Raw genomic sequence first — 25072 nt, forward strand, 5'->3', positions numbered from 1 at the left:
AAATGCTGACTAACATGAGTATAAGGCTTTATAATTTACCATATTTTTTATTAATGCTTTTTACTTATTTATTTATTGTAATAATTTCTACACCCACCGTGGGGCTCAAACTCACAACCCCGAGGTCAAGAGTTACATGCTCTTCCAACTGAGCCAGCCAGGGGCCCCTACCATATTCTTTACATTCCCTCATTTGATACACTCATTACAATCACTTGCTGAGGCAAGTAGGTCTGGAACCATGTTATGGGTGGGAATCTGGATTTAAGTAAGTTGTCTGAGGCCACAGAATAAGTTCTGGTCTGAAATTCAAAACCAAGTCTCAGTGCTCTATCTACTGATTAGACCAGCAGGTGGAAAGATGAACTGAGACTTCCTCATAATAAATTTACCAACCGAGCAGCAAGTACTAAACACATTACTAATAAACAAGAGCTGTGACACGGAAAAAAACAAGTCAATATTTGCACTGTAAATGAAAAAATTTCCTCTGGGGTAGAGATGAAGTCATAGGGTCATTTAGAGCTGGGAAATTTGAACGTATTTGTCCCTCTGTTAATATAGCCCACAGAATTTGGGGATATGTTAAGCTTTGATAATATATTACATAATTTGGAACTTCTATTAATATCGTTCTTCCAGAAACACCAGTTCTCATTGATGTGACTTTCAGCCTGCTGGTTTTTAAATAGGCTTTTGTTGTTGTTCCTCCTTTCCTCACTCGATGCAGAGGCGACAAAAGGTGGAGCCCTCTAGGACTGGTGAACAGTGGCATGGCCTTGAATCACCAAAGGGAGACATCCACTTCTCAGACCAAGTCCTCTTGAGGAAAAACCCTATTCCACTGCCAAAAATGCATACTGTAAACTTTCTTTTTGCCTTACCCAAAGGGACCTACAGTTGGTTACCGGGGCAGCCTCCCAGGGATACTGGACTCTGGCTCTGAATTGACTCTTAGCCTGGCAACTCCGAAAGCCACTGTACTCCTTAGGTCAGAGTGTGGATGTTTAGGAGCTACAGTTTTGGCTCAGGGCAGCTCAGAGAACCTATGGCTTGCTGTTGTCTGCTCATGCCTAACGTTGTAAAATTCCTTTCAAGGTTTTATGTATTTATAGAAGTTGGGTACTTCATCATTTTGGCAGTCTGATACAATAAACAACAATAAAACACTTCTAGAATGATGTTAGGAATTTAAACTATAATAGACCTATTACATTTTGTTGAGTTATTTGACCTATTTCTGAACAAGAAAAGAAATCCTATCCGACCAAGTTCAGGGAAAAAAAACTCTACCCTTGGAGTTGGTTCTTTTGAATGAGCAGAAGTAGCTTTCTGAAACCTTATTAGGATCCATAGTTTCCACTTCAGTTGCTCTATTATGTCAATATGAGAGGTGAAATTACTTACTTTTACATATGTAGAGGAATTATTAATTTTTTAAAAAAAGGTTCTGGTGTTCCTTGTCTTTGGATGAAAATTGTTGGAGATCTCGAGGGGATTTATTTAAAAGATTTTTATCCACTCATTTTAGAGAGGGAGAGAGAGAGAGAGAGAGAGAGAGTGAGCAGTGGGAGGAACAGAGGGAGAGGGACAAGCGAACTCCACGCTGAGCCTGACGCAGGGCTGAATACCACAACCCTGAGATCATGATCTGAGCCAAAATCAAGAGTGCGACGTTTAATTGACTGAATCACCCAGGAGCCCCTGGAGGGGCTTAACTTAGTAAATGGCTTTTGAAAACCATTTTTCTAGATAGAACTTAGATTTATTTTAGATAGCATTCTCATAATCAGATCGAAATAATGAAAACCTCTGTGTGTTTTCAAGCCTCTTCCCCTGCTCCTGTCCTCTGATTACAAGTGGCCTCAACTTTGAGTTAATCTGCCCTTCCCTGGGCCAACCACCCGCTTGCTCTGCGTGGGTCACAAAACTGGGATTCTTTGATTTACCTCTACTCTGTTACACCTTCCAAAAGAAAAAAAATTATTCTTTACCTTTCAAAACCACTTCTCTAAAGCAAACCTGTATGCACATTCTCTGATAATTCAGATAAAACAGCAATATTTTATTATAGCTTTGAACATTTTTCTAAACTGGTATGATAGGAGAAATAATTGTTCTCATAAGTAATGTGGTAAAATTGCCAAAAAAGGGCAAGAATATGGACGGGAGTGGCCATTTACACATATAGACCATTACACACAGATTGAAATATCTCCCTTCTTGCTGCCTTTCTTTCTCATCCCTAGTTCTGTATGCACCATTTTTGTCAGAATACCCTATCAACTTGATCTAGAATATTGTTTCTTGCAAGATGTCAGTATATGTGAAGCATCCCACTCCTTCCAGCCTAAATCATAACCACATAGAGATGGGAAGGAAATGCACGAAAAAGGAAAAGGTGGCTGTAGAGGCTGGGTGACCACTGCCTTTCTAATTATCCACACACCTAACACAGCTGGTACCTGCTCCGAATAGCTGAACCTGAAATATAGTACTCCTCAAAAACGTTTAAGTCCTGGATCCAGTCCTTTGCCTAGCATGACATGGTTGTAACAGATGATTTAAATGCCTCACTCCTCAAAATGTGGTCTGCACATCAGCATTGTCAGGGAGCTATTAGAGATGCAGAAAACCTCAGGCTACTCTAGTTCTACTGCATCAAAATTTGCATTTAAAAAAAAATCTCCAGGTAATTTAGAGGGACATTAGAGTTTGTACTATGTACAAGTCAGAGCCATTATCATACATAAAGTGGACTCTAAATGGTAATTATGGCAGGTTTTAAGGATAGTCATCTGGAGGTTTTTGATAAAAATACATAAAACATTTGACCAATCAGTCCTACCCCCCAGAAGCCTATCTGATAGAAATAACAACACGTGTAAGGGATTTGATTATAGATAAAGATCAGTTTATTCGAACATTGCCCATAGTGGCCATAAAGAACTAATTAAAGGAAGGAGAGAGAAAGGGAGAAGGGAGGAAAGAGACCCAAGCCCGTAAACAAACCCAGTGGGCATCAAAATGGGAAGAGTTGAATAAATGATGATCTACACACACCATAAAGTATTATTTGGCCACTAAAAAAGAATAAATTAAAGCAGCACCTGGGTGGCTCAGTCGGTTAAGCATCTGACTCTTGATTTCAGCTCAGGTCATGATCTCAGGGTCCTGGGATCAAGCCCTGCATCAAACTCCATGCACAGTGTAGGGTCTGCTGGAGATTCTCTCTCTCTCTGCCCCTCCCATCACGTTCTCGCTTTCAAATAAAAGAATCTTAAAAAATAAATAAAGCCATACCAGTTAACTTGAAGTGATTTCCACTGCTAAGCGAGAAAAGCAGAAAAAAAAGTGTGGACGTTACCATTTTTGTAAAATAATGGCAACCTACCTGTAAATAGATGTGTATACATGTACATATGTGTGTGATTACCTGAGCAAGTAAGAAAACAAGGACAGACAGTTACTAGTTTGGTAACTTGGGTGGCCTGAGTGCAGGGAGGAGGGAGCCAAGCAAAAAGAAAAAGTGAAACAAAAAAGGACACTTAATAAAGCCGGTGGTATGGATTGATGCCACTTTAGCATTTATGTAAAAGTTTATGTAGATTTAAATTGACAATTTAAAAAATAAACAAAGATAGTGAAGATAAAAAATGAGACTTCCTCTGTTCATCAAGCTAGTAAATGGACTCCCTTCCTTAGAGTAACTGAGGGTTGCTTGATGCTTCTAGAGAAAAAATGTTTGGTTACCCTACAATAAAACACTGAGCTAGCGGGCGCCTGGGTGGCTCAGTTGGTTAAGCGGCTGCCTTCGGCTCAGGTCATGATCCTGGAGTCCCTGGATCGAGTCCCGCATCGGGCTCCCTGCTCGGCGGGGAGTCTGCTTCTCCCTCTGGCCCTCCCCCCTCTCATGTGCTCTCTCTCATTCTCTCTCTCGCAAATAAATAAATAAAATCTTTAAAACAAACAAACAAACAAAAACCACTGAGCTAGCTTCACTTAGCCACTCCTGGTGTGGGGGGAGGGGGGTTGAGGACACTGCAGGGGGTCGGGGAGGGCTCCCCTAGCTCCTCCCCAACATGTTGCCTGACTGCCTGGTGAGTACTCACACAAGCAAACCCATACTAGAGTACATTGGCGCCTATCAAGCAGGAGACCCGGCTCCAGCTACACAGCAGCCTAGAGGGTAATCGATGGAGGTTGAGGGCACGACATTTTGCCTGCTGATAAACATGCCTCAGTTGACCATCATAGCAATCTCAGTGAAAATGAAGAGCTACTTCTCACCTTTCATACTGATGAAGTGTATTATCTGTTGATTTCCCTCCAACCAAAATTAGAAAAATTCTAATTTCCTACCTAGTTCCTTCAACCTTCAGTTAAATGCTTTTCTTTTCCCTGCTTTGTACTTAAGATACCTTGGGCCATATTGGTTCTTGTGCTTTTCTCTACCCCAACCTGTTACACTGAAGATGAAACCAAACCAAACCAAACTTACTTTCCCCAGATTGCCCAAATACATCAGATACAAAATACCACACTTGGTTTAACACAGCTCTAGCATAATTCATGTTGTAAAGGAGGAAAAGTTCAATGTCTCTTTCCCCCACAGCTTGTCCAGTGGGTAAGTTCAAACCATTCCACCAGGAACCTTGAGGCCCACACACAGCAGTGGGCTGAGAGACAGAGGGAGTATTCACACCAGGAGAAAAACCACTGAGAACTCCAATGAGCCATTCCAACCTGTCTGTAGTGGGCAAAGGCCTCAACTATTGGCTTATCAATGCAAAGATGGTGACTTGTGTAACAAAGTATGTCCATGTAACCCTTCTCCACTTTAACACAGGCTCTATGAACACACCCGTGACCTCAGTCTTTTCCTCTTCAACGATGCACTGCTTGTTTCTAGCCGGGGCACATCTCATACTCCATTTGAGAGGACTTCAAAATCAACCTACCAGTTCATTGCATCAGTGGCCCTTCATAGGTTACTTGTAGAGGATATTCCAGATTCCAAATGTATGTATTCTTTTTCTTCCAAGAGTTGAAGACCTTTAGAAAGCTATATTATATAATGCTCATTAACTATTATAAAGTAGGAAAAGGACTAGAATTTTCATTTGCAAGTTTGCAAATAGTTCGAGTATTTTAGGATTTCATTAATGTAAACTTTGCACCTATCGGAAATAGCAAAGGAAAGGAATGCTGGTGTTGTCAGACATGCACCCTACATATTAGGAAAACAACTTTCAAAAATCATAAAGGGAGGCATGAACCCACATCATCCTGAGTTCTTTGAAGCAATCTGACAGGAGAGCCACTACTCACTACTGCTTGTAAATGTTACAATTTTATACTTTTACCTATCACTCTTCCATTTTACTAGGGCTATACTGTCTACAGATGTTACTATATTTTAGATTTTTATATGCCGTTTCCATTCCACTAAGATTAAGTGATTATTACAAATCTATGTACCTTTTCTTCCTTAAATTCATATTCAAGTTGACACTTCTTCTGAAATTGACAGACTTGCCAAGGATGTTTAGTAACAGACATTTCACTCATTAATAACCTCAATAGAACTCTCGTCTGTTACAAAAAGAAATCCTACTTAAAACTACCATGCCTATTTTTAGTTATTATCCTACACGCTACTTCCCAAGCTTAAAAGGATCCTTCTCTTTTCTCAGTTTCTGTTAGGCCAGACAATCTGAATGGAATACCTCTCGTTCCAATACTCTTCATCGCATGTCAAGGCAGGACTTACGGTTAAAGCTGGAACGAAGGACTTAGATAAAGAACTCACCCTTAAAAAAGGGCTGCTCCCCTTTAGTTTTAGCCTCATTTTAAATCTGAGCCTGAGAAAAAAATGAACACCAAAGGTGAAAATAAATATTTCCACCTAGAAAACAAACTCCGGTGACATGGGTTAGTAATCTATAATCACCGGGAATGGTTAAAGAGGGTAGGACATCTGCTTTTAGTCTCCTGTTAGTCAGCTGTGCTGTCTCATAACATCGTTATGTAACCTGCTAGACAGCTGGCACTCAGCTACATAGTTGGCTTACTTCCGACAAGGTGGTCCAGGCCTAGCTCTCAGCATCTTTACCTGCACCAACTCTTAGTGCAGACCTTTACCGGTTCCAGTCCTTCAGGAGTGGCCGAGACAAGGAGTTAAAGAACATGACATCATCTACCATCTACGAGTCTTTAAAAATAACTAATTTGGGTGCCTGGGTGGCTCAGGTGGTTAAGTGTCTGCCTTCAGCTCGGGTCATGATCCCAGGGTCCTGGGACCGAGCCCCACATCAGGCTCCCTGCTGAGCAGTCCCTCTCCCTCTGCCTGCCCCTCTCCTTGCTTGTACTCTCTCTAAAATAATTTTTAAAAACCCTGCTAATTAAACAATCACAAAGATAAGATTTTTTAGGTTATATTTGAATTATTCAGTATTTTTAGGAAGTTATATTCTAAACTGGACTCATATTGGAATCCCTTTTTAGTTTTCATGAAGTTCCTAAAGATGACTTGGTCAATTCTTGAATTTTAAAACATTTTTTTTCCTTTTGATTGTGACCTGCCAAGATTAATTAGTAGACCTCAAATATTTTTACAGATATCAAGAATGCATTTATTCTTCATGGTCCAAAACGTGAATGGATTTGTGCTACAGAGGTTGAGGATGATAAATTCCTATGGTTGTCAGTACTCCAAAGTGCAATCAAAAGTAGTATGGAGAAGTGAGAAAACATTATGGGCGCTTATTCTCCCTGGCAAAGACAATGTATTTTCTGTTCCAGAAGATCCGTAGGAAGCAGAATGATGATTTGTCATGGATGATGGGAGAATGAACTAGGACGACCCATAAAGTCCCTCCTAACTTCTAAGCTTTATCGTCTGTGTTCAACTATGTGAAGAAATGTAAAGTACAAACAAATTGAGTCCAAAATTTTGCAGCACTTCTTTTGGTAGTTATTTTTCACAGACACTATTGTTTAGATTAATTTGACAGAACAAGGATAATTGTGTATTTAAAGTTTTGTTTTATGATCTAATGAAAACGTCAGAATAAAAAAATGTTTCTTAAGTGATCGGTCTAGAGAAATATTTTGTTGACTTACCTATCATATCTTTATAAATTTTCATGATATAATTACTGATTTTTTTTTTAAAGATTTTATTTATTTATTTGAGAGAGAGAATGAGAGAGAGAGAGAGAGCGAGCATGAGAGGGGGAGGGGCAGAGGGAGAAGCAGACTCCCTGCCGAGCAGAGAGCCCAATGCGGGACTTGATCCCTGGACTCCAGGATCATGACCTGAGCCCAAGGCAGTCGCTTAACCAACTGAGCCACCCAGGCGCCCATAATTACTGATTTTAAAATTGTATAATATAAATGGCAATTTACTCAAAAACCTGTCACATATGCCCTTAATATGAATGTACTCTCCAGAGAGCATTAAAAATAAACCACTACAAAGGTTACTAAAAAGTTTTCTGTGATTTTTAAGTGTTTCTTGGTTGCAAAATTAAAATTTTTAGATCTTCCAAGTAAGAGGTTTTAAAAAGTTAAATTAGACACTGTTAAATTAGAAGGCTGTTGGGAAAAAAAACAAACAAAACACTTTTTTTTTTTAAAGATTTTATTTATTTATTTGATAGAGAGAGAGCACAAGTAGGCAGAGTGGCAGGCAGGGGGAGAGGGAGAAGCAGTTTCTCCTTTGAGCAGGGAGCCTGCTTCTCCCTCTACCCCTCCCTGCTGCTCGTGATCTCTCTCTCAAATAAATAAATAAAGGATCTTAAAAAAAAAAAAGAAAGAAAGAAATCAAGACAATTCTGTTTGAAGAGAAACAGCAAAACACATGTTCGGTAGTTTTCTGTACCTTTAAAACCTTCATTTAATTATTTAACAAACTGAAGCCATAATCTGTTAGGCACTTGGAAATTTCTGCTGATGTATTGCAGTAGTAGTAGTATTTTTTACTTGAAGTAGATATTGATCTTGGAAGCTTTCAGTTGTCAGTTTCCTTTTTGTTTCATGTTCTCCTTTAAGATAGTAAAAATCTAGTAGAGTCTAGGATTGTGAACTGGGCTATTTTAAACATTTTCTTTTTTCAATAACAAACATAAATTTCTTCTAACTCTTAAAAATTTAAATTCTTGTTAAAAAATGTAGAGAAATTAAAATATTGTGCTGTTTTATTAGTGTAAAATCACACTTTGATTCTGTTACGGTATTATCCATGCAGCTTAACATCTATGATCCACAGACACACTAAACCATTAAAGGGAATATCTGCTATTAGCAGTGAATGCAAATTTACATATGTTATCAAAATGTATATATCATATAATATGAAACAAATCCTAAGACATTTTATCATCCTGAATAGGGCACACTTCAGAAGCTCTGTTAATAGGAAAAACCAGTCTCTATGGCCAAAGATTGAATGACAAGATAGCTGAAGGTAAACTAGAAATATCAAGGAATTTCCATTTATTCCGCGAATAATTAATGCCCTCAGAAGTTTTAAAACATTATTACTTGAGAATAATCTCTGTAGCGACTGATAAGCATAAATCTCTAATTGAGAATTAAGTGCATAAACCAGGCAAAAAATGGTGTTTGAGTGTGGACAGTACTCATGTTGTTTGTGGTTTCAACATCTCCCTTTGCTTCTGGGGGACAATTAAGACCTGACTTCACAGCCATTTCCTAAGTTTACATGACTGCTGAGTTAAAATTTCACACACAAAGTTTTTAGGTTACCGGTGAAATTGCTCAATTTTCACCGGGAAAATTATAAAATCTGACACCCAAGTTGACATGGAAGAGCCTGAAAGTACCACGTGACTCCTGGGGAATGCAGATTATGGTTAAAGAATGCCTCATCCAATATAGTCCCTTCAAATCAAAAATTAACTAGGAAGCTCACTTTAAAGATTTCTACAAAATATAGATTTTTTTTAATGTAAAATATTAAACCTAAAAGACAAATTGACTATTTAATTTGGTCTCCTTTTGCAAATATTTCAGTCTGTGCTTGAGATATGAATAGCAAGGCCATTCTGTAAATCAAATCAGTGTGAGGTTCTGGCCACGTAAGTATACTGGACACTGTCATGTATTCCTGATGCTATGGCGTAAGAAGGGTGGGCTGTGCCAACAAACACAATATATCCTCCAGGAAAAGTCATCCTGACCCTTTTATTGTTGAAATTAAAAAATAAAAGATACTTAAATACAGGTGAACATAGAGGGCAAAACAGAATCATAAAATTTAATGTTGAATTAAGCAGTGAGCTGAACGTTTGGGTCTCCAAATTGGCTTGAACCCAAAACTGCTTAAAAATGGGTATGTTCACAGTTAACGGCAATTGGCTTATAGGTGAGAGAATGGTCGAAGCTGTTCCAGTTGAACTTCCAGAGAAATTCTCTCTTCAAGAACATCCTGAAAAAGATGCAAAGTTAAGTTATGTTTCAAAGTATATAAAAATGAAGGCACATCTAAGAACAACTCAGCATCAAGAACACAATTTAAATTTGTTAAGACGACGAAAGGAGTCATATTTTAAAAGGATACTTCACTTAGAAAGTAGTTTATGTGTAGGTAGTATTAAAATATGATCTTAATTAAAATCTTTTTCTTATTAAATAAATCAGGGTAATAAAATGTTTCTTGTTTAATTATTAGAAAAGCCAATATTTGCAAATGATGCTATTAATGCATGCATTTTGCATAAAGCCTACCTCCTGCAGTAATAGATGAATCAATTAACACAGATTCTTTTTCCCGGTGATTATATCTGGTCATGACAACTCCTAAATCTCATTTGAGTTTTGGTTTCACAAAGAATAAATTTATTTTGCAATCAGAATTTTTAATCACTGTTGATTTTGAGCAGTCTTTTCACATAGCCAGTGAATCCTAACTCACCTACTTTCTTTTTTTTCTTGGACATGCTGATAGTATTGTGTTTTAACCAGAACTACCTCTTGCTATTTCATATCATACTTCCTATTTTCTGTTCGTTCAAGATAATGAGAAAGGTGATTTTTAAAATAGCTCCTACATACATGTTTCTATAGGCGGCTTTAGTTCTTCAAAAAAATATGTGCCAACAAAATTTTCATTGTCAAGGTATGGTTCTAGCAAGCTTTCCTTAGTTTTACATTCTTCCTTTACAACAGACCATATTCATGATCATAGAATGACTACAAATATCTTCTTTGATCAAAGAGCTATACAAAAATATCATTCATTCACATATATTTAGCAAATCCTAACATGTGCTAGGTTTTGGGGATAGAAACAAGATGGTTATGAATTTATCTAGGAAGCCCCAGCTGACTTCTGATGTCCTGCCTGAACGTAACACATCCCTCTCTCTTTTCTCTCAAAAGTATTTTGGTTTGGACAACATATATATGGTCACCCTGAATAGAAAAAATGATGATTTGCTCTCAGTGAGTTCATTTTATTAGGACAGAGAACCAAATGTGACAGAGACAGATAATAATTCCAGATAGTGTGATAAAAGCTAGATGAGGGATACAAACAGAATGTTATGGGAACAAACTAACTCTGCATTTATTTTACACTTCACAGACTCTTTTCCCCTCATTTTCGTCATTTACACCCTTGCTACTCAAAGTTGGACCAAAAGTCCAGCAGCATTCCATCATATGGAAGCTTACGAGAAATGCAGAATTCTCAGGTCCCACTCCATACCTAATATGAATCAGAATTTGCATTTTAAGGCAACCCCTGATTAACTGTATACACATTAAGATGTGAGGGCCACTGGTTTACAACATATGAATGCTTAATAATGTTGGTAAACCATAAATGATTCTGGCTAATTTTTATTTGTAGAGATTCAAAGAAATCATAGTAGTAAGAAAGAAAAACAAACCTATTCTTCTCACGTATAAATGATGGGAGTACACATTGGCCATAAGCACCATTTCTACTTAAGGCTTGTTTTTCCTTTTTCACATGCAAAATCTCAACTGTCCCCATCTTCTTTAGACCTGTTCAACTCCCTTTAATAGAATCTGAGTAGTCTTCGATAAAAGGATAAACTAACAATAGTCAAATCATCTTAGAATTAAATAAGAGTGTAGAGAACCACGTATATGATCTTGGAGGTACCCGAGGTCACAACATTTCCTCTCTTGGGTTTCATTATGAAAGTTCAGGAACATTATAGGAACAGTGATGCCATATATATATACATGGCAAGACAGATCAGAATTGAGTATACAAAATTCCTTTTAATATACAAAGATTCAAAGGTGTAAAGAACATTTTAGATACACATTTCTCTTGCTACCCAGGAAGTTTCATACTAGCTAACAGTTGCTGGATCATTTCTAAGTTCCAGTTAACTGAGATGTTCTGAGTCCATGGAACTTCCCAAGTAAAGATTCAGAATACCTTTAATTGTTGCTGCAATTCACTATTCAATCTGGCCAAAACTGTGTTGGTTTCCTTATTGCGTCTAATTGATGCCTGAATTGCTTTCTTATCTTTCCCAACAGACCTGAGAAGATAAAGAGGGCAAGAAAACATGACTGTCATTTCTTATCTTTAAATTCTCTCCATTCTTCCCTGCCCTCTAAATCCAGAAAGTAGAGGGAGCATCTTTTGCCTTAATAGCATAGCTCAACCTCACTTGCTCAGTTTCAACGGTCAACCAAAAGTATCTAAGCTTCAGAAGCTTAAGTAGTATTGTTATTGTTTCCTTTCTTCTTCTGTAGAATCACCTGAGTTTTAGTTAGTCCAGAGCAGGCATCAGCAACCATTTTCTATCAACAACCACAGAGTAAATATTTTAATTTGTGGGCCATATGATTTCTGCAGCATATTCTTGCTTTTGGTGTCTTTTTCTCTTCTTTCTCTCTCCCTTCTCTTTTTTACACAAATGTAAAAGTCATTTTTAGCTCTCGGCCTTACAAAAACAGGCCATGGGATGAATTTGGTCCAGGAGCCCTTGTTGGCCAATTCTTGGTCTATGACAACCATAGTTAAAATCTTAGTGTTACTCTACACTATTAATTTTTTTAAAATTCTGCTCTAGACTACTGAATCATTGAACACTACATCAAAAACTAATGATGTACTACATGGTGGCTAACTGAACATAATAAAAAAAAAATCTGCTCTAGGGTTTGCGTTAGGTTGTTAAAATGAAATTGGAACTGAACCTGATAATGGAAAGGGGAAAAGTGGGGGAGAATATTATACCTATTCATAAAAGAGAAAACTCTCAAAGAGGAGCAGCTAAGAACCTCTGCTCAACTAGAGAGCTAGTCTGACCATAATTTCATTTTGATACGTTAAGTGCTGTACTTTTTGCTCCTAGTCATTACGTTTGTTTAGGAACAGCTCTGATTACCTAGGAATAGAAGGTTGTGATGCAAGCACAGCAGCTAAGACACCTGTCTTTTGTGTGTGTTCATCAACTTCTGGCCTTAATTCATCTTCTGATTTCAATCTTCTTCGAACAGGTTTAGGTGGTGGAGCAAGAGGTGTGGTGCCTTTGCTCTACAAGAGAAGAGGTCCGTTAACAATGAGCATGTCTTCAAGACAGTCACGGTTACTCAGCACTTTACCAACATCATTTGCTTTCTTTAAACTGCTTATTCTCCAAAATTTAAAAGTCACCTGTCCCACTTTAAAACAATTTATGTATTTGTAACACAGCTAAGTTAAAATTTCAATGCGAAAGGGTGTTCCTGGTTGACATCACAACTGTGAAATGTACCTAACCAGACACTTTAACATACGCTCCTTGAGGCCTAAATCTGACTCAAAACTGTAATATTCACGATTTAAATATTAACAAGAAAGATGTTCAATATATATACTGTTTAATAAATATAAAAGGGTGTCTCCAGGGGCGCCTGGGTGGCTCAGTAGGTTAAGCATCTGACTTTGGCTCAGGTCATGATCTCAGGAGGTCCTGGGATTGGGCTCTGCATTGCGTTCCCCACTCAGTGGGGAACCTGCTTCTCCCTGTCCCTTTGACCCTCCCCCAACTCGTGTTCTTCTCTCTCTCAAATAATCTTAAAAAAAAGAGGGGGGAGAGGAGTCTCCAGAAATATGCATCCATTATCATCATAGGATTCCCTATTCAAAAATACTAAAATATGTCATCTTAATAAAACAATTAATAAAGAAGTAGAAAGCTAGGCAATGCTTTAAAAACAACTAAGATGCACAATAATTGTAACTCTTGAATATGAGTGGACATTTTGTTGGAAACTGTGAATCTTCCCTCAACAGATTCAAATATGGTATTTTGGTATTTACCATAACTTCATTTGATCTGTTAATAAATAAAAATGACAACTGCCATATCTTTGGTTAAGTGCTATTTTTAATTTGTTGCTGTGAGCTGACAAAAATAAAATTCACTATTAAAAAATATCACAGAAATATAGTAAAAAATAAAGTGTCCAGAAAGTAGAATTTAAGCACTCTCAGAAACACATGCTGTAGTAACTATTGGAAATGTCTGGGTGATAACAGGAAAAAAAAACTACCAAAACTTTTCTTTCAATGGAAAAACATGCAAATATCTGTAATTTACTTTAAAATGCAAAAATAGGTAAGAAGGATTGATGCAGACAGACGGATGGACAGGTATGTGATAATGCAAGTATAGTAAAATATTAATGGTACAGTCAAGGTGTGGGTGTATTGATGTATACAACGTAAAATTCTCTCAACTTGACTGTATGTTTAAACATTTTCATAATAAAATGTTGGGGGAAAATTATCCCCAAGACAGTAAAAAAAAAAAAAGAACACAGAGTATAACACCCTTAGAGGGTTGGCAATTTTTCTCTATGACACTGAAGACTGCAATAAAACAAATGGAATTTGACCAATAAGGAAAGCGTATTTTCTGTATGTGGAAGAATGTCATCAGCAGATAAATTCTGAGAACCTATGGCATATACTAGATGACAGACTAGCATCTCCTAGAGTTTTTAAATAGGCAGACCCTGTTCTGAGACAGACCAAATATATTACAGTTAGAGGCTTAGATGCTCTGCAGTTAACCTCATTTCTAAGATTTTCGTCATCTTTAAAATCTTACAAACTAAAAGTGATATCATATAACTTTTTATATGTACAAAATAATCAATATTATAGAAGACTTCACGTACCACATTGGCGGGAACACTAGCAGCTGTCTTTTCTTCAATTTTACTATCTGTTTTGGCAACTCGAAGAGAACTTGCAGGATCAGAAGCTTTTTCAACCTAGAGATGAATATATTATCGCTCCTAATTATACATAAGCAGTATATAATTATGCATAAATACATATGTTAACAAATCAGAGAGTAAAATGTTAAGAAAATATTCATTCTGATAATAAGGAATGTGGAAAAACCCCATAAAATGACCATTCTCTACTGTAGAAGGAGAGAGAGCAGGGGAGGGCTGAGGATGCAGCCCAGCACTGTTTGGAAAGTTCTTGTGGGTTGGGGAGGGGATACGTCCCCCACAGGGGCATGAGTACCAGCACCCTGTGCACACCTGTGCTTCCCCTCAGGTCCTCCCCTGCCTTCCTGGTGGCTCAGGCCATACCCCAAGTGGCCCCAGGGCTAGGCAGAAAGTTTCAGGTTGGAAGAAGCAGCTAGTAGAAGTTCTTGCCACAAGAACTGAACAGCGTCTTCCAGAACACTGTCTGCAAAGATGGAATCTGGCAGCCCGTAGTCTGCAGGACTAACTCAAGTGACTTACTATCATATGCATGGAGTGTAGCTAGGAAATCTTCACCAAATCACACATCAGATGCAAGCCCCCGGGCAGTGTGTTAGCCATGCCCGGATGGTTGTGTTTGTGTCTTTTCCCGAGACAGCTAACTCCCACCCAGATTCTGATTCTTATTAGGCATTATATTGTAACCAGCAGGTATCTAGGGCCAATTAAGTACTTAAGAAGCACAGACCTAACCAGGGGGATATGAATTCTCTTATTACTCACTGATGTCCACTCTAACATCTGCTCTTTTAGAGCTTCCTCTGTTGATAGACCTGCTTATGAACATAATGTGGGAAGAGTTTCCCAGCAGAAAATTAGATAAGCCCTCGAAAACTGACCGGCAAGACCTCTGGATGTTTCTCGGCTTCATCATCTTGTTCTTCATTGACGTTTGATGCAGCAAATACTTCGAATTGGCTGAAATCTGCAAAATTTGGTTGCTCTGGTATCTGCTGAGGTGAGGTACTAGTGTGAGTGATTAGGCCATCGGCATCCACTGGGCGATGCACTACGGGACCAGGAGCCTACATGATGGGTTAGGATGGAGGAACACACATTTTGTTAGTCTATCACTGTCAGCGACCTTCTTCTTTGAAAATATACTGTAGAGATGCTTTGTTATCTGTAAATTCAGGGAGATGAGCGACGGTAGCATCTAGCTCTAAAAATCGTTAAGTGGAATGCTGAGACACTCAAAAAATTAAGATGACAAACCTTCAATAAGAAAGATACTTTTACAAAATTCATATTGCAAAGAAAGTACATCAAAGGAGAGGGAGGGTCTGGCCCTACTCTCTAAACTCTCCACTTCATCCACATTTTTCTGAATTAGGCTACTGCACAATAGTTTGTGCTTTTAACAAGTTATTTTTTTAAAAAACGTTTCATTATGTTTCTAAAAAGGTTCATTTAAAGTGTGAAAACCACTGCTCTAACTATCCTCCCAACATTTCAGTGTACTTCCCTTCAGTTCGTCCTCCACTCCCTTGCCAGAGCGATCCTTCTAAAATCTTCAATCCAAAAACACAGGTGAGTATGTAACTTTTGACCAAGCACTATGGGAATAATAGTGAATGAACAAATAAGGCTGATGCCCTAATGAAGCAGACCATGCAGTGCAGGGTAAGAGACAAGTACACAAGGACTTGAGACACAGTGTGAGGAATTTGATGACAATGCAAGTACAGGATGCTATAGGAATAAATCTGCAGTCTCTTCCCTGCTTACACCCTTTAAACATTCTCTCTCCTGTAAGAATTCTGTCCTTAGTACGATACAGAGATACTTTGCCCCTTTTCCACCTCTTCAGTCTCATTCCCCATCACTCCAGTGGTACTGAACCAACTCCTGTTCCCTGGAACATGCCAGACCATGTCATTCCTTCTGACTGGAGTACCCTCTCTCCGATCTCTCAAGTCTCTGCTTAAAGTCTCACTTCCTTCATTTTACTTACACCTTTCCAATGTGATTCTTGACTTTACTAGTTAGTCAAGCTGTGCTGAAGCACTTCATAAATACATCTAGCACAGCCCTCCTATTATAATTGTTGTTTACAGGTCTATCTTCCCCACTGGACTGGTTCTTGAGTCAAGTGACCAACTCACTGGGTTTCACAGTTCAACCCAATATAAGTATTTTCGTTGGTACTTTAGATAAATGAAATATTCAAATTTCAGTATCTTTTATGATTAAGAAACCATCTTTTTAACTTCAAATAACTAACTTCATTGTAAGAATCTAACTCAGAAAAATCAAACAAATTCATTCATGTAAAAGGTAGTCGGCCAGTCACATAAAACTATCAGCTATAATCCAGAATCTGTCTTAGAACATACCAGATGGAAACAATTTCAACCTGCCAGGGATGAAGAGGTCATCTTACATTTCCTTTACTGACGGAGTAATATCTCCAGGGAGATGCAGCAAGGGCATGGAGCCTCTGCGAGACCCAGGACACACAGGGACATCTCCTATCTCCCAACCCACTGTTCTCTCCACTAAACCTTCCGTTATCAAGACATTATCATTTGGTCCACTTTTAAGTTTCTTTCAAAAAATAATCATTATTCTTGACTTTCAAAATAAAACTTAGCTTCCCTGAATAAACTGCTCATTAAGAATGACAAGTAGGTAATTCCTGATCTTCAAAATAATTCTAAACAGAAGCAAACCTTGATAGACAAATACAATTGTTCAGTAATGAATACGTTGGAGAATTACCTGTGAGGGCTGTGGTCTTGGAGGCACTGCAGGAGGATGGGCAACAACTCCAGCCTGTTGTTGTCCTAAGTAAATACACAAGTCGTCGTCTTAGTAAATACATACTTCTCTAGTAGAACAAACTGGCTGAGTGAATGTGATCAAATGATAAAGACTTCTAAGAATGCTTGATAAGTATTGGAAGGCATTTATTATCTTGTAAAACTATCTAGATATGACCTAATGACCAAGCCTCATGGCCTTTTCTCAGACCTCGTATCTTTCCTTTTTTTTTTTTTTTAGGGAGTTATTTTATTTTGTAGGCTCCACACCCAGCGTGGAGCCCAATGTGGGGCTTGAACTCATGACCCTGATATCCAGACCTGAGCTGAGATCAAGAGCTGGACGCTGAACCGACTGAGCCATGCAGGCACTCTATCTCAGACCTCATTTCTCTTGTTGTATTGCACAAGGCACTCTTGACATGCTTGTTTCCATAACACTAAACATTCTTTGCTTTCTTCTATTTCTGAATGTTCTTCAGCTATAAAATATGCAGACTTCCAAATTTTCTCTTTGCATTTAATACTTTACTCAATCATTTCTATGTAAATGATTCTCAAATAATACAATCTTTCTTAGCCCACACGTCCAGTGGCCTACTACTACAGCCCCTTTTCCTCATCATTCCAAACCTGTAATGTCCAAAAACAGAAAACATCATCACCCTCTGCTCCTAACTTTTCTATTTTGATCATCATTTATTAACAATAACAATAAAACCAGTTATATAAAAATTAAAACCTTGAAGTTATGAGTCTTCTGTCAGCTAACTGAAGACCTATCACCTTTCCCTCCTTGATCTCTCCACATGGTTGTTTTAAAATCTCTTGTGGCATCTCTCAGGTTCCCATCTTTATCATTTTCACTCAAACACATTAAGAAAAAAAAAAATTCCTCTCATCTGACACCTTTTAAACTCAAAATTTTTCTTCAGTTAACTGAAAAATAAGACACAGTGAGAGAAAATAAAATGTTGTGCTCTTTAATGAACTTTAAAATCAAACGATAATAGATATTATGGTTCTTTAACCCCTACCTGTGGTGACTGCAAAGGTCCGATTCATATCTAAAGAGGATGATCTGGAATGAGAAGGCTGAGGCCTTGGAGGGGGAGGTGGTGGTGCAGTATTATCAGGCGACGTTCCTGAATGAGACCTATAAAATTCACCCTGTTACAACTGGTCATGCTACCGGTACTGGAGGTTTTTTCTTTTTAAAGTGTTCAAACTTGGCTAAGTAGCAAAGGATCTTATAGGTGTGATATTTTCTCAAGTAGGTATATAAGTATTACAATGAATAAGGACAGGACTGTTTATGATATGCATTAAACAAGTAATTATGTAATATGGCAAGTAATCTTTTTATGAAGCATAATTATACATTTTTTAAAATTTCAAGAAATTTGAAAAAAAGTTATTAACATGAATTCAAGGTAGACAGAAACCTAGTAACATTTTCCTGCTCAATTAAAGATAATATTAGTTTGAAAAACCAGTTTCAAAAAAGGGAAACTTTACTTTCAGACATGGTTAGCTTTCACCTTATTTAAAGTTTGAAGTTTGGTAAGCTGAAATAGAATCTGGCTCAGCTACTTGAGGTGCCCATTCCTGCATCCCCACAGGCAATTTCATTATAGTGCTGGCTGTGCTCATGCTGGACCCGCCCTAGAGATTCGTTTTTTTTTTTTTTTTTTTAAGATTTTATTTATTTATTTGACAGAGAGACAGGGAACACAAGCAGGGGGAGTGGGAGAGGGAGAAGCAGGCTTCCCGTGGAGCAGGGAGCCCGATGCGGGGCTCGATCCCAGGACCCTGGGAGACGCTTAACGACTGCGCCACCCAGGCACCCCTAAGATTCACCTTTTTGCCACTAAAGTCTTCTGTAATCTGAAAAGAGTCTCATGGACTCTGGGAATCTGATCCTCACTTATAGGGATAAAAAGGAAAATAAAATCCAAGATGACCGAAGAGAAATAATTATACAAAGAAGCAGTCTTTGACTCTGGAGGTTCTTCCGAGATTCTATATTACTAGTCTCTCTCTATATTCTCCAAGCCCATGGCAAAAGGATACTTAGCACGTATAAAGATGAGGGGAAAAAGATGCTCTGTCCTGCACACAATTTTTAGTGGATGGTTAAGCCCTTGCAGACAAATCCCTTGCCACCTTCACCCTATCCCATACCTTTTTTATTTGTGCCTGAGAAGTTATATGCAATGCAGATCTTTAGGGTAGGTAGGTAGCCCAACACTAGGGTGTGTGCTTCCAGATGGCATTTTAAAGCACAGAATTCTGTGGGCACTTGCCATAAGGCTATACAAGGAAATCTGTACATTTATTACTTAGACTCTCAACTGTTTACCTACAAACAGGACTGTATTAAAGGGCTAATGCTACTATAGCTCTTTTTAGGCCTTCCACAGAATACCATGGGAACAATAAGGGCTCCTCTTGCTTTCCTATTAAAGTTGGAAAAGAATCAAAATTATTCCCCTTCTATGTAAATCAATAGGTAACCTAAAAGCCTTCAGAGAACTGAAGAATAGAGGAAAATAATTCATACTTGGTTCTAAAATAATTCTTAATATTAAAATGTAACAAGATATTTTAATATACTTTTTATTGACAGAAATACTGACCTTTGATGAGTTACATTGTTTCCAATCTGTTCTGGGTCTGAAGTAAAAGAGTCTGAACTACTGTACCCATCTGCTGATAAATGGAATATATCCTATTTAATAATAGTCTTTTACTCACTTTTTACTCTATATACTCTAAACAAATATAGTGACTATTATTTCAAATCAGAGATATTTAAAGACTGGCTAAGAGATTAACAGTTCACCCTAGTGTTATTAAATGTGAAAAATTACATATAAATCATGGCACATTTACACAATGAAATACTACACACAAACAAGTTATAATCTAGAGAAGTAAACACAGGAATAAAAATATGCTTAGACAATAATAAAACTTCCGAGATTAGCCAGATGTTCCCCATTTTTCACCTGAGAAAATATCATTTCCAAATCCTCAAAATCTTATAAAGGAGCAGAGTCCCAGAGGCAAACTAATGGTTGTGACGCAATGACAAATTTTAAAACAGAAACTGAGGGACAGTGTGAAGGAACACTGCTACTTACTTTCAAGGATTATAAATTGGAGGGACTGGTTATTTGGTTTGGCTTCATTTCAAAATGTCTCACTTTCCTTTTTCGTAGCAAATAACTGAATTGTTTAATTGGTACAGGAAGGATGCTAAAACTAATGTATTTCCATTTGGATGTACCAACAGGCATCTCAAACCTGAGATGTCCAAAACTCAACTTCTGTTTTTCCCCCAACAAACTACTGTTACCACAGCCTTCCTCAATTCCCAGTGGCTCAGACCAAAATTCCCTGAATCGCCCATGACCTCCCACTCCCATCCTGTATCACACAGGCAAACAAGTCCTCTGCTCTTTCTGAAAAAATATGGCCAGAATCTGACCACTTCTCAGAAGTGCTGAGAAGCGCACTTCTACTGCTATCACCCTAGGCCACACCGTCCTCTTCTCTTGCCTGTGTTATTCTAATTGTTTTTTAACCGGTCTTTCCTGTTTTGACTCTTGCTTTCTTCAGGCCTATTACCAATACAGCATAGTGATCCTCATTAAAAAAAAAAAAAAGGAAGGTCAGACCACATCACTTCTCCATTCAAAACCTCCTAATGGCTTTTTATCTCATTCAGGAAAAGTTACTCTTACACTGCTCCCTCATTACTCCTCTACCACTTGCTACTTCTGCCTGCCAAATATGCTGACTGATTCTATTCCAGGTGTCCGCCTGCTGTTTCCAGCAGAAGGCAGTTCTCTAAATCAGAGCTTCACATATGCTGTTTCCTGTGCCTTAAACGTCCTTCCTTCAGATATTCATAGTTGAATCCCTCATCTCCTTCAAGTTTTAACCCAAATGTCATCTTTTGGTAAGGTCTTCTTTGACCACCTTATTTAAAATGTCATTCCCTCTTCTCTTTCCCAGATTTTTTTTTTTTTTAAAGATTTTATTTATTTATTTGACAGAGAGAGACACAGCGAGAGAGGGAACACAAGCAGGGGGAGTGGGAGAGGGAGAAGCAGGCTCCCCGCAGAGCAGGGAGCCCGATGCGGTGCTCGATCCCAGGACCCTGGGATCATGACCTGAACCGAAGGCAGATGCTTAATGACTGAGCCACCCAGGGGCCCCTCCCAGCTTTATTCTTATCCAATGTGTTAATTATCTCCTAAGACAGGAGTTAAGATTTTTTTTCCCTCTTACATCCCCTACTGAATGTAAGCTCCATAAGGGCAAAGATTTTTTTCTGTTTTAAGGGCTGAATGAATCCCCAGTGTCTAGAACAGAGCCTGCCACATACTATTCCTTTAACATAGGCTGAATAAATGAATGTACACACAATTTCTTGTGAGACAAAGGAGCAAGTGGGAAGTCCATGGACTAAATGTGGTTAACTGAGAGGGATGGCAAACAGAAGCAGGTCCAGGTGGCAATAAGCAACCATTTACTCATACAGAGGGTAGGGCATTTAAAAGGGTTGACTAATCTCTACTTTATTCAGTAAAGGTAATATGAAATAGCTATACATTTGAATTATTCTAAATCCAGACTTAATCAACTTCAAATGGAAACTGTAATGCTATTTTTCACTTACCTACAGTATTTCCAGAAGCAAATTTCACCGATGAATTTATCTTACTTTCCTCTGACAGGTCAGATGGTTTCACAAGTAATGGGCTAGTGGGATTAGTATGATCTAGTAGAGAATTAACAGTTAAAAATACAAGAACTGAATTAATAAATTCATAAACTTCAGAGTATAAGACTTCATTTATGTATTCCAAAGAAGTAGCAGGTAAACCTCATGAGATATAACACAAAATAGCATTTTTAATAAAAATATAAGCTTGTTCATATAGAATTTTGTTTTCTGCCATAACAGAAAATAGGTTATGACAAAAAAGTCAACTTGCATGTTCATACTTTATTAATTTTATCCCTTCAGAGTAATTGCTTAAAATACCACACAAATGGTTGTAAAATAAGTAATTTATAATGTTGACTTATACAGAAAATAAATATACTTCTGAGAAAATATACCTGTAACTAAAACATTTAATCTAAAATGAGAAACTTCAAGAATTTAAGCAAAACAATTTCAAAGCCAAAATTTATTTTAACATATACCTCTTCAGTTAAGATCTGAACATACTTTAATGTAAGTTCACAGCAGTTATCATAAAAACCCACAGGGTAGAGGCATGTGGGTGACTCAGTCAGCTAAGCGACTGACTCTTGATTTTGGCTCCGGTCATGATCTCAAGGTCTTGAGATGAAGCCCTGCATGGGGCGTGGAGCCTGCTTAAGATCCTCTTTCCCTTTCCTTCTGCTCCTCCCCACCCTCTGCTTACAGGCACTCTAAAATAAATAAATAAAATCTTAAAAAAACTACAACCTACAGAGTATTAGAAAAGTCGCATTCCCAAGTGTCCTTATTTTTAAACTTTAGAACATAAATTCAACAGTTTCCCTTTTCTTAAAAAATTTTAAAAGATTTATTTGAGAGAAGGAGAGAGAGAGCACATGCAGGGGGAGAGGGAGAGAGAGAGAGAGAGAATCCTCAAGCAGACTCCCCACTGAGCTCAGAAGCCAACACAGGGCTGGCTGGATCCCAGGACCCTGAGATCATGACCTGAGCCAAAATCAAGAGTTGGGTGCCCAACCGACTGAACCATTCAGGCACCCCTCAACAGTTTCCTTTTTGAAACTGTAATATAAATTGAACAATACATACAACCAAACATATATATGTGAACTAGTAGAAAGTACCGTTAAAAAATAAACAATTATAAAAGAAATCTGAGCCCTCAAAGAATAATTGTGTATTTCAGTTTGACACTAATCTAAAATACAACCCAGCAACAGCTTCCTTACCACTGCCAGCTCTTTTCAGTTCCATTTCCTGCATGTGGATTTTGCTTGGAGTCATACGAATGGGAACTGGATGAACAATAGCGGTATCCTAGAGACAAATGGGAGGAAATACAGACTTTGCATTAAAAATGCCAAGCCGATACCATGAAATAATAAAAACTAACAACACTTTAAATAGACTTTCTTATTTATGCTAAGGCAAGCATGAAAATAAGTTTCTTAATTACAAGTTTTAGAATCACATGTAAAAAATCAAGTTCACCATGTGTGCCTAATAATCTGATTTCTTTTATAAAAAGTGCATTTTAACTTCTGAGTGGTTAAAGCTTTGAGTGAAAAAAGATCTATAAAACTACCTACAGGTGAAGACAATATTCAAAGGCCAAGTGTGAGATGATCTCATCAAATTATACAAATCTGAACCTTTGAGGTTAAAGCGAACTATTTCATGAGAACCCAAAGACTAACAGACTGAATGAACTCTTCTTCCCTAAACTGCTGAAAAAAATCTGACATTTACTTTTTCCTATATAAAACAAAGGTAACAGTGCTTGCTATATTGTAACAGCCGGCATGATACATAGTGTCTACAGATTAGTTTTACAGAGCTGTTGAAAACTTCCACAAAGGCATGCATTTTTAAAGAGGCATAAGTTAAGACTCCTACTCTTAGTGTTTTTCTTAAACCTTGTCATGACTGGAATACATCTGATGTTCCTAAACTTCATGAGTGGCAAGTCTAGTAAGAGGAGTAAGGAAATTGGTAGTACAGACTTTTTGAAAAGAATGCAAACAGCAAAGTAAGAAGAGAGGACAAACACAAGCCTCTCCGAAAGAGAACAAAATGAGAAAGGTGCCCCTGGGGCCACGGGCAGGCCTGGCCCTGGGAGCTGAGACCCACAGGGGAGGAACCAGAATAGGATCCGGCATTTGGCTTAGCAGCAACAGACCAGTACTGCCAAGGGGGCTCCGCTCCTTCTACGAGGTGTCAGTTCACGTTTTGTAACACTGAACTTGAGATCCTTCAATTTCAAATATCTAGTTACGAGTTATGCTTATAATTCAGTGTGAAGGATAGTGACTTTTCAGTTTAAGTCAGACACCATTTTTGGTTGAGAGTAGCAGGTAACACCCAAGCCTCTGCTCGAGGAAGTTCCGTTCCAGCATACTGTCTCTTGTTTGACAGGTCTCCCTGGCTTACTCTCATCATCTCTACATTCAACCAATTTATAACAAATGAATTCTTTGTTGCAATTATACTGATAGATCCATTCACAGTAATTTTCTGCCCCACACCAGCGAGATTGTGGAAAGAGCTCTAACATTTCCCCTATAACTCTAAAATTAGTTATAAAGATGAATATTATAACTGGATAAAAGTTGAGATTTCTCACAAAATAATGAGTTACTCTCAGGAAAATATTTTTAACAATATACTTAAGAGGTTCTTTGTTGTATTTATGGTTATAAAAACCACGGCTTTAGGAATAACTACTACTTTCTTAACTCACAATTTTAGTGGCAGAAATAAATGCCATAAGAATCAAAATTTAACCTTATAAGGCAAGATCAAAGGAGAAAAAATAATTCATGAGACAACAAACTCTTATTCCAAACCCAAAACAAGCTAGGAAAATACATGCAAAAAAAATTTAGTAGATGTTTTAACTCATAATATTCATCTAATATATATTTTCTGTGTATATAAGATCAGGTATATAAAACTTTTAACAGTTGGAACTATGAAGTAACCTTTTCATATATTTCCAGTACAATACATGGGACGCATGATAATGACTCCAAGAAAAGAAAATCATGAATGTTCTTCTATTCATTCTCCAAATAATTTGCCTAAGTTTCTGTGCCAGCAAATCAATTTTGTATCACATACTTCAGACATACAACCACTGGTTGCTGTGAGCCTGCAACAGTTTTAGTCCAGCAGATCCAGCTGCTAGCAGGACAAGGCAATTCCTTGCAGAGCATTACACAGATGACAGGCCTACCCTCCAACTAGTATATATTTACGAAGCTCCATTTGTGATTGTGAACTG

The 25072-nt window shown here is 37.9% G+C and overlaps 2 protein-coding genes across 10 annotated transcripts in view; one reads left to right on the forward strand and one right to left on the reverse strand.

The window, feature by feature from the left end:
• Positions 1-7242, forward strand: part of ECT2L (epithelial cell transforming 2 like) — a 72966-nt gene extending 65724 nt beyond the window's left edge. The window contains exons 20-21 of the mRNA XM_045865626.3: positions 4850-5022; positions 6621-7242. Coding sequence (XP_045721582.1) covers positions 4850-5022; positions 6621-6748 — 301 coding nt within the window. The 3' untranslated portion in view covers positions 6749-7242. The remainder of the gene's footprint in view (positions 1-4849; positions 5023-6620) is intronic.
• A 1943-nt stretch (positions 7243-9185) lies between these two features.
• Positions 9186-25072, reverse strand: part of REPS1 (RALBP1 associated Eps domain containing 1) — an 86562-nt gene continuing 70675 nt past the window's right edge. For 5 of the 9 annotated variants that reach the window (XM_064598162.1, XM_064598160.1, XM_064598164.1 and 2 more), the window contains 10 exons: positions 23019-23106; positions 21739-21840; positions 19688-19760; positions 18086-18204; positions 17008-17072; positions 15126-15311; positions 14185-14280; positions 12405-12553; positions 11444-11549; positions 9186-9454 (listed from right to left, as the gene is read on the reverse strand). In XM_064598162.1, the coding sequence (XP_064454232.1) occupies positions 9386-9454; positions 11444-11549; positions 12405-12553; positions 14185-14280; positions 15126-15311; positions 17008-17072; positions 18086-18204; positions 19688-19760; positions 21739-21840; positions 23019-23106 (1053 nt within the window). In that variant the 3' untranslated portion in view covers positions 9186-9385. The remainder of the gene's footprint in view (positions 9455-11443; positions 11550-12404; positions 12554-14184; positions 14281-15125; positions 15312-17007; positions 17073-18085; positions 18205-19687; positions 19761-21738; positions 21841-23018; positions 23107-25072) is intronic. The other 4 variants (XM_064598161.1, XM_045865628.3, XM_045865631.3 and 1 more) reach the window with 2 other exon arrangements.

This window comes from Mirounga angustirostris, unplaced genomic scaffold, assembly GCF_029215605.1.
Source record: "Mirounga angustirostris isolate CCGP_5_RB_7025 unplaced genomic scaffold, mMirAng1.0.hap1 SCAF_8, whole genome shotgun sequence".
Classification (NCBI taxonomy): Eukaryota; Metazoa; Chordata; class Mammalia; order Carnivora; family Phocidae; genus Mirounga; species Mirounga angustirostris.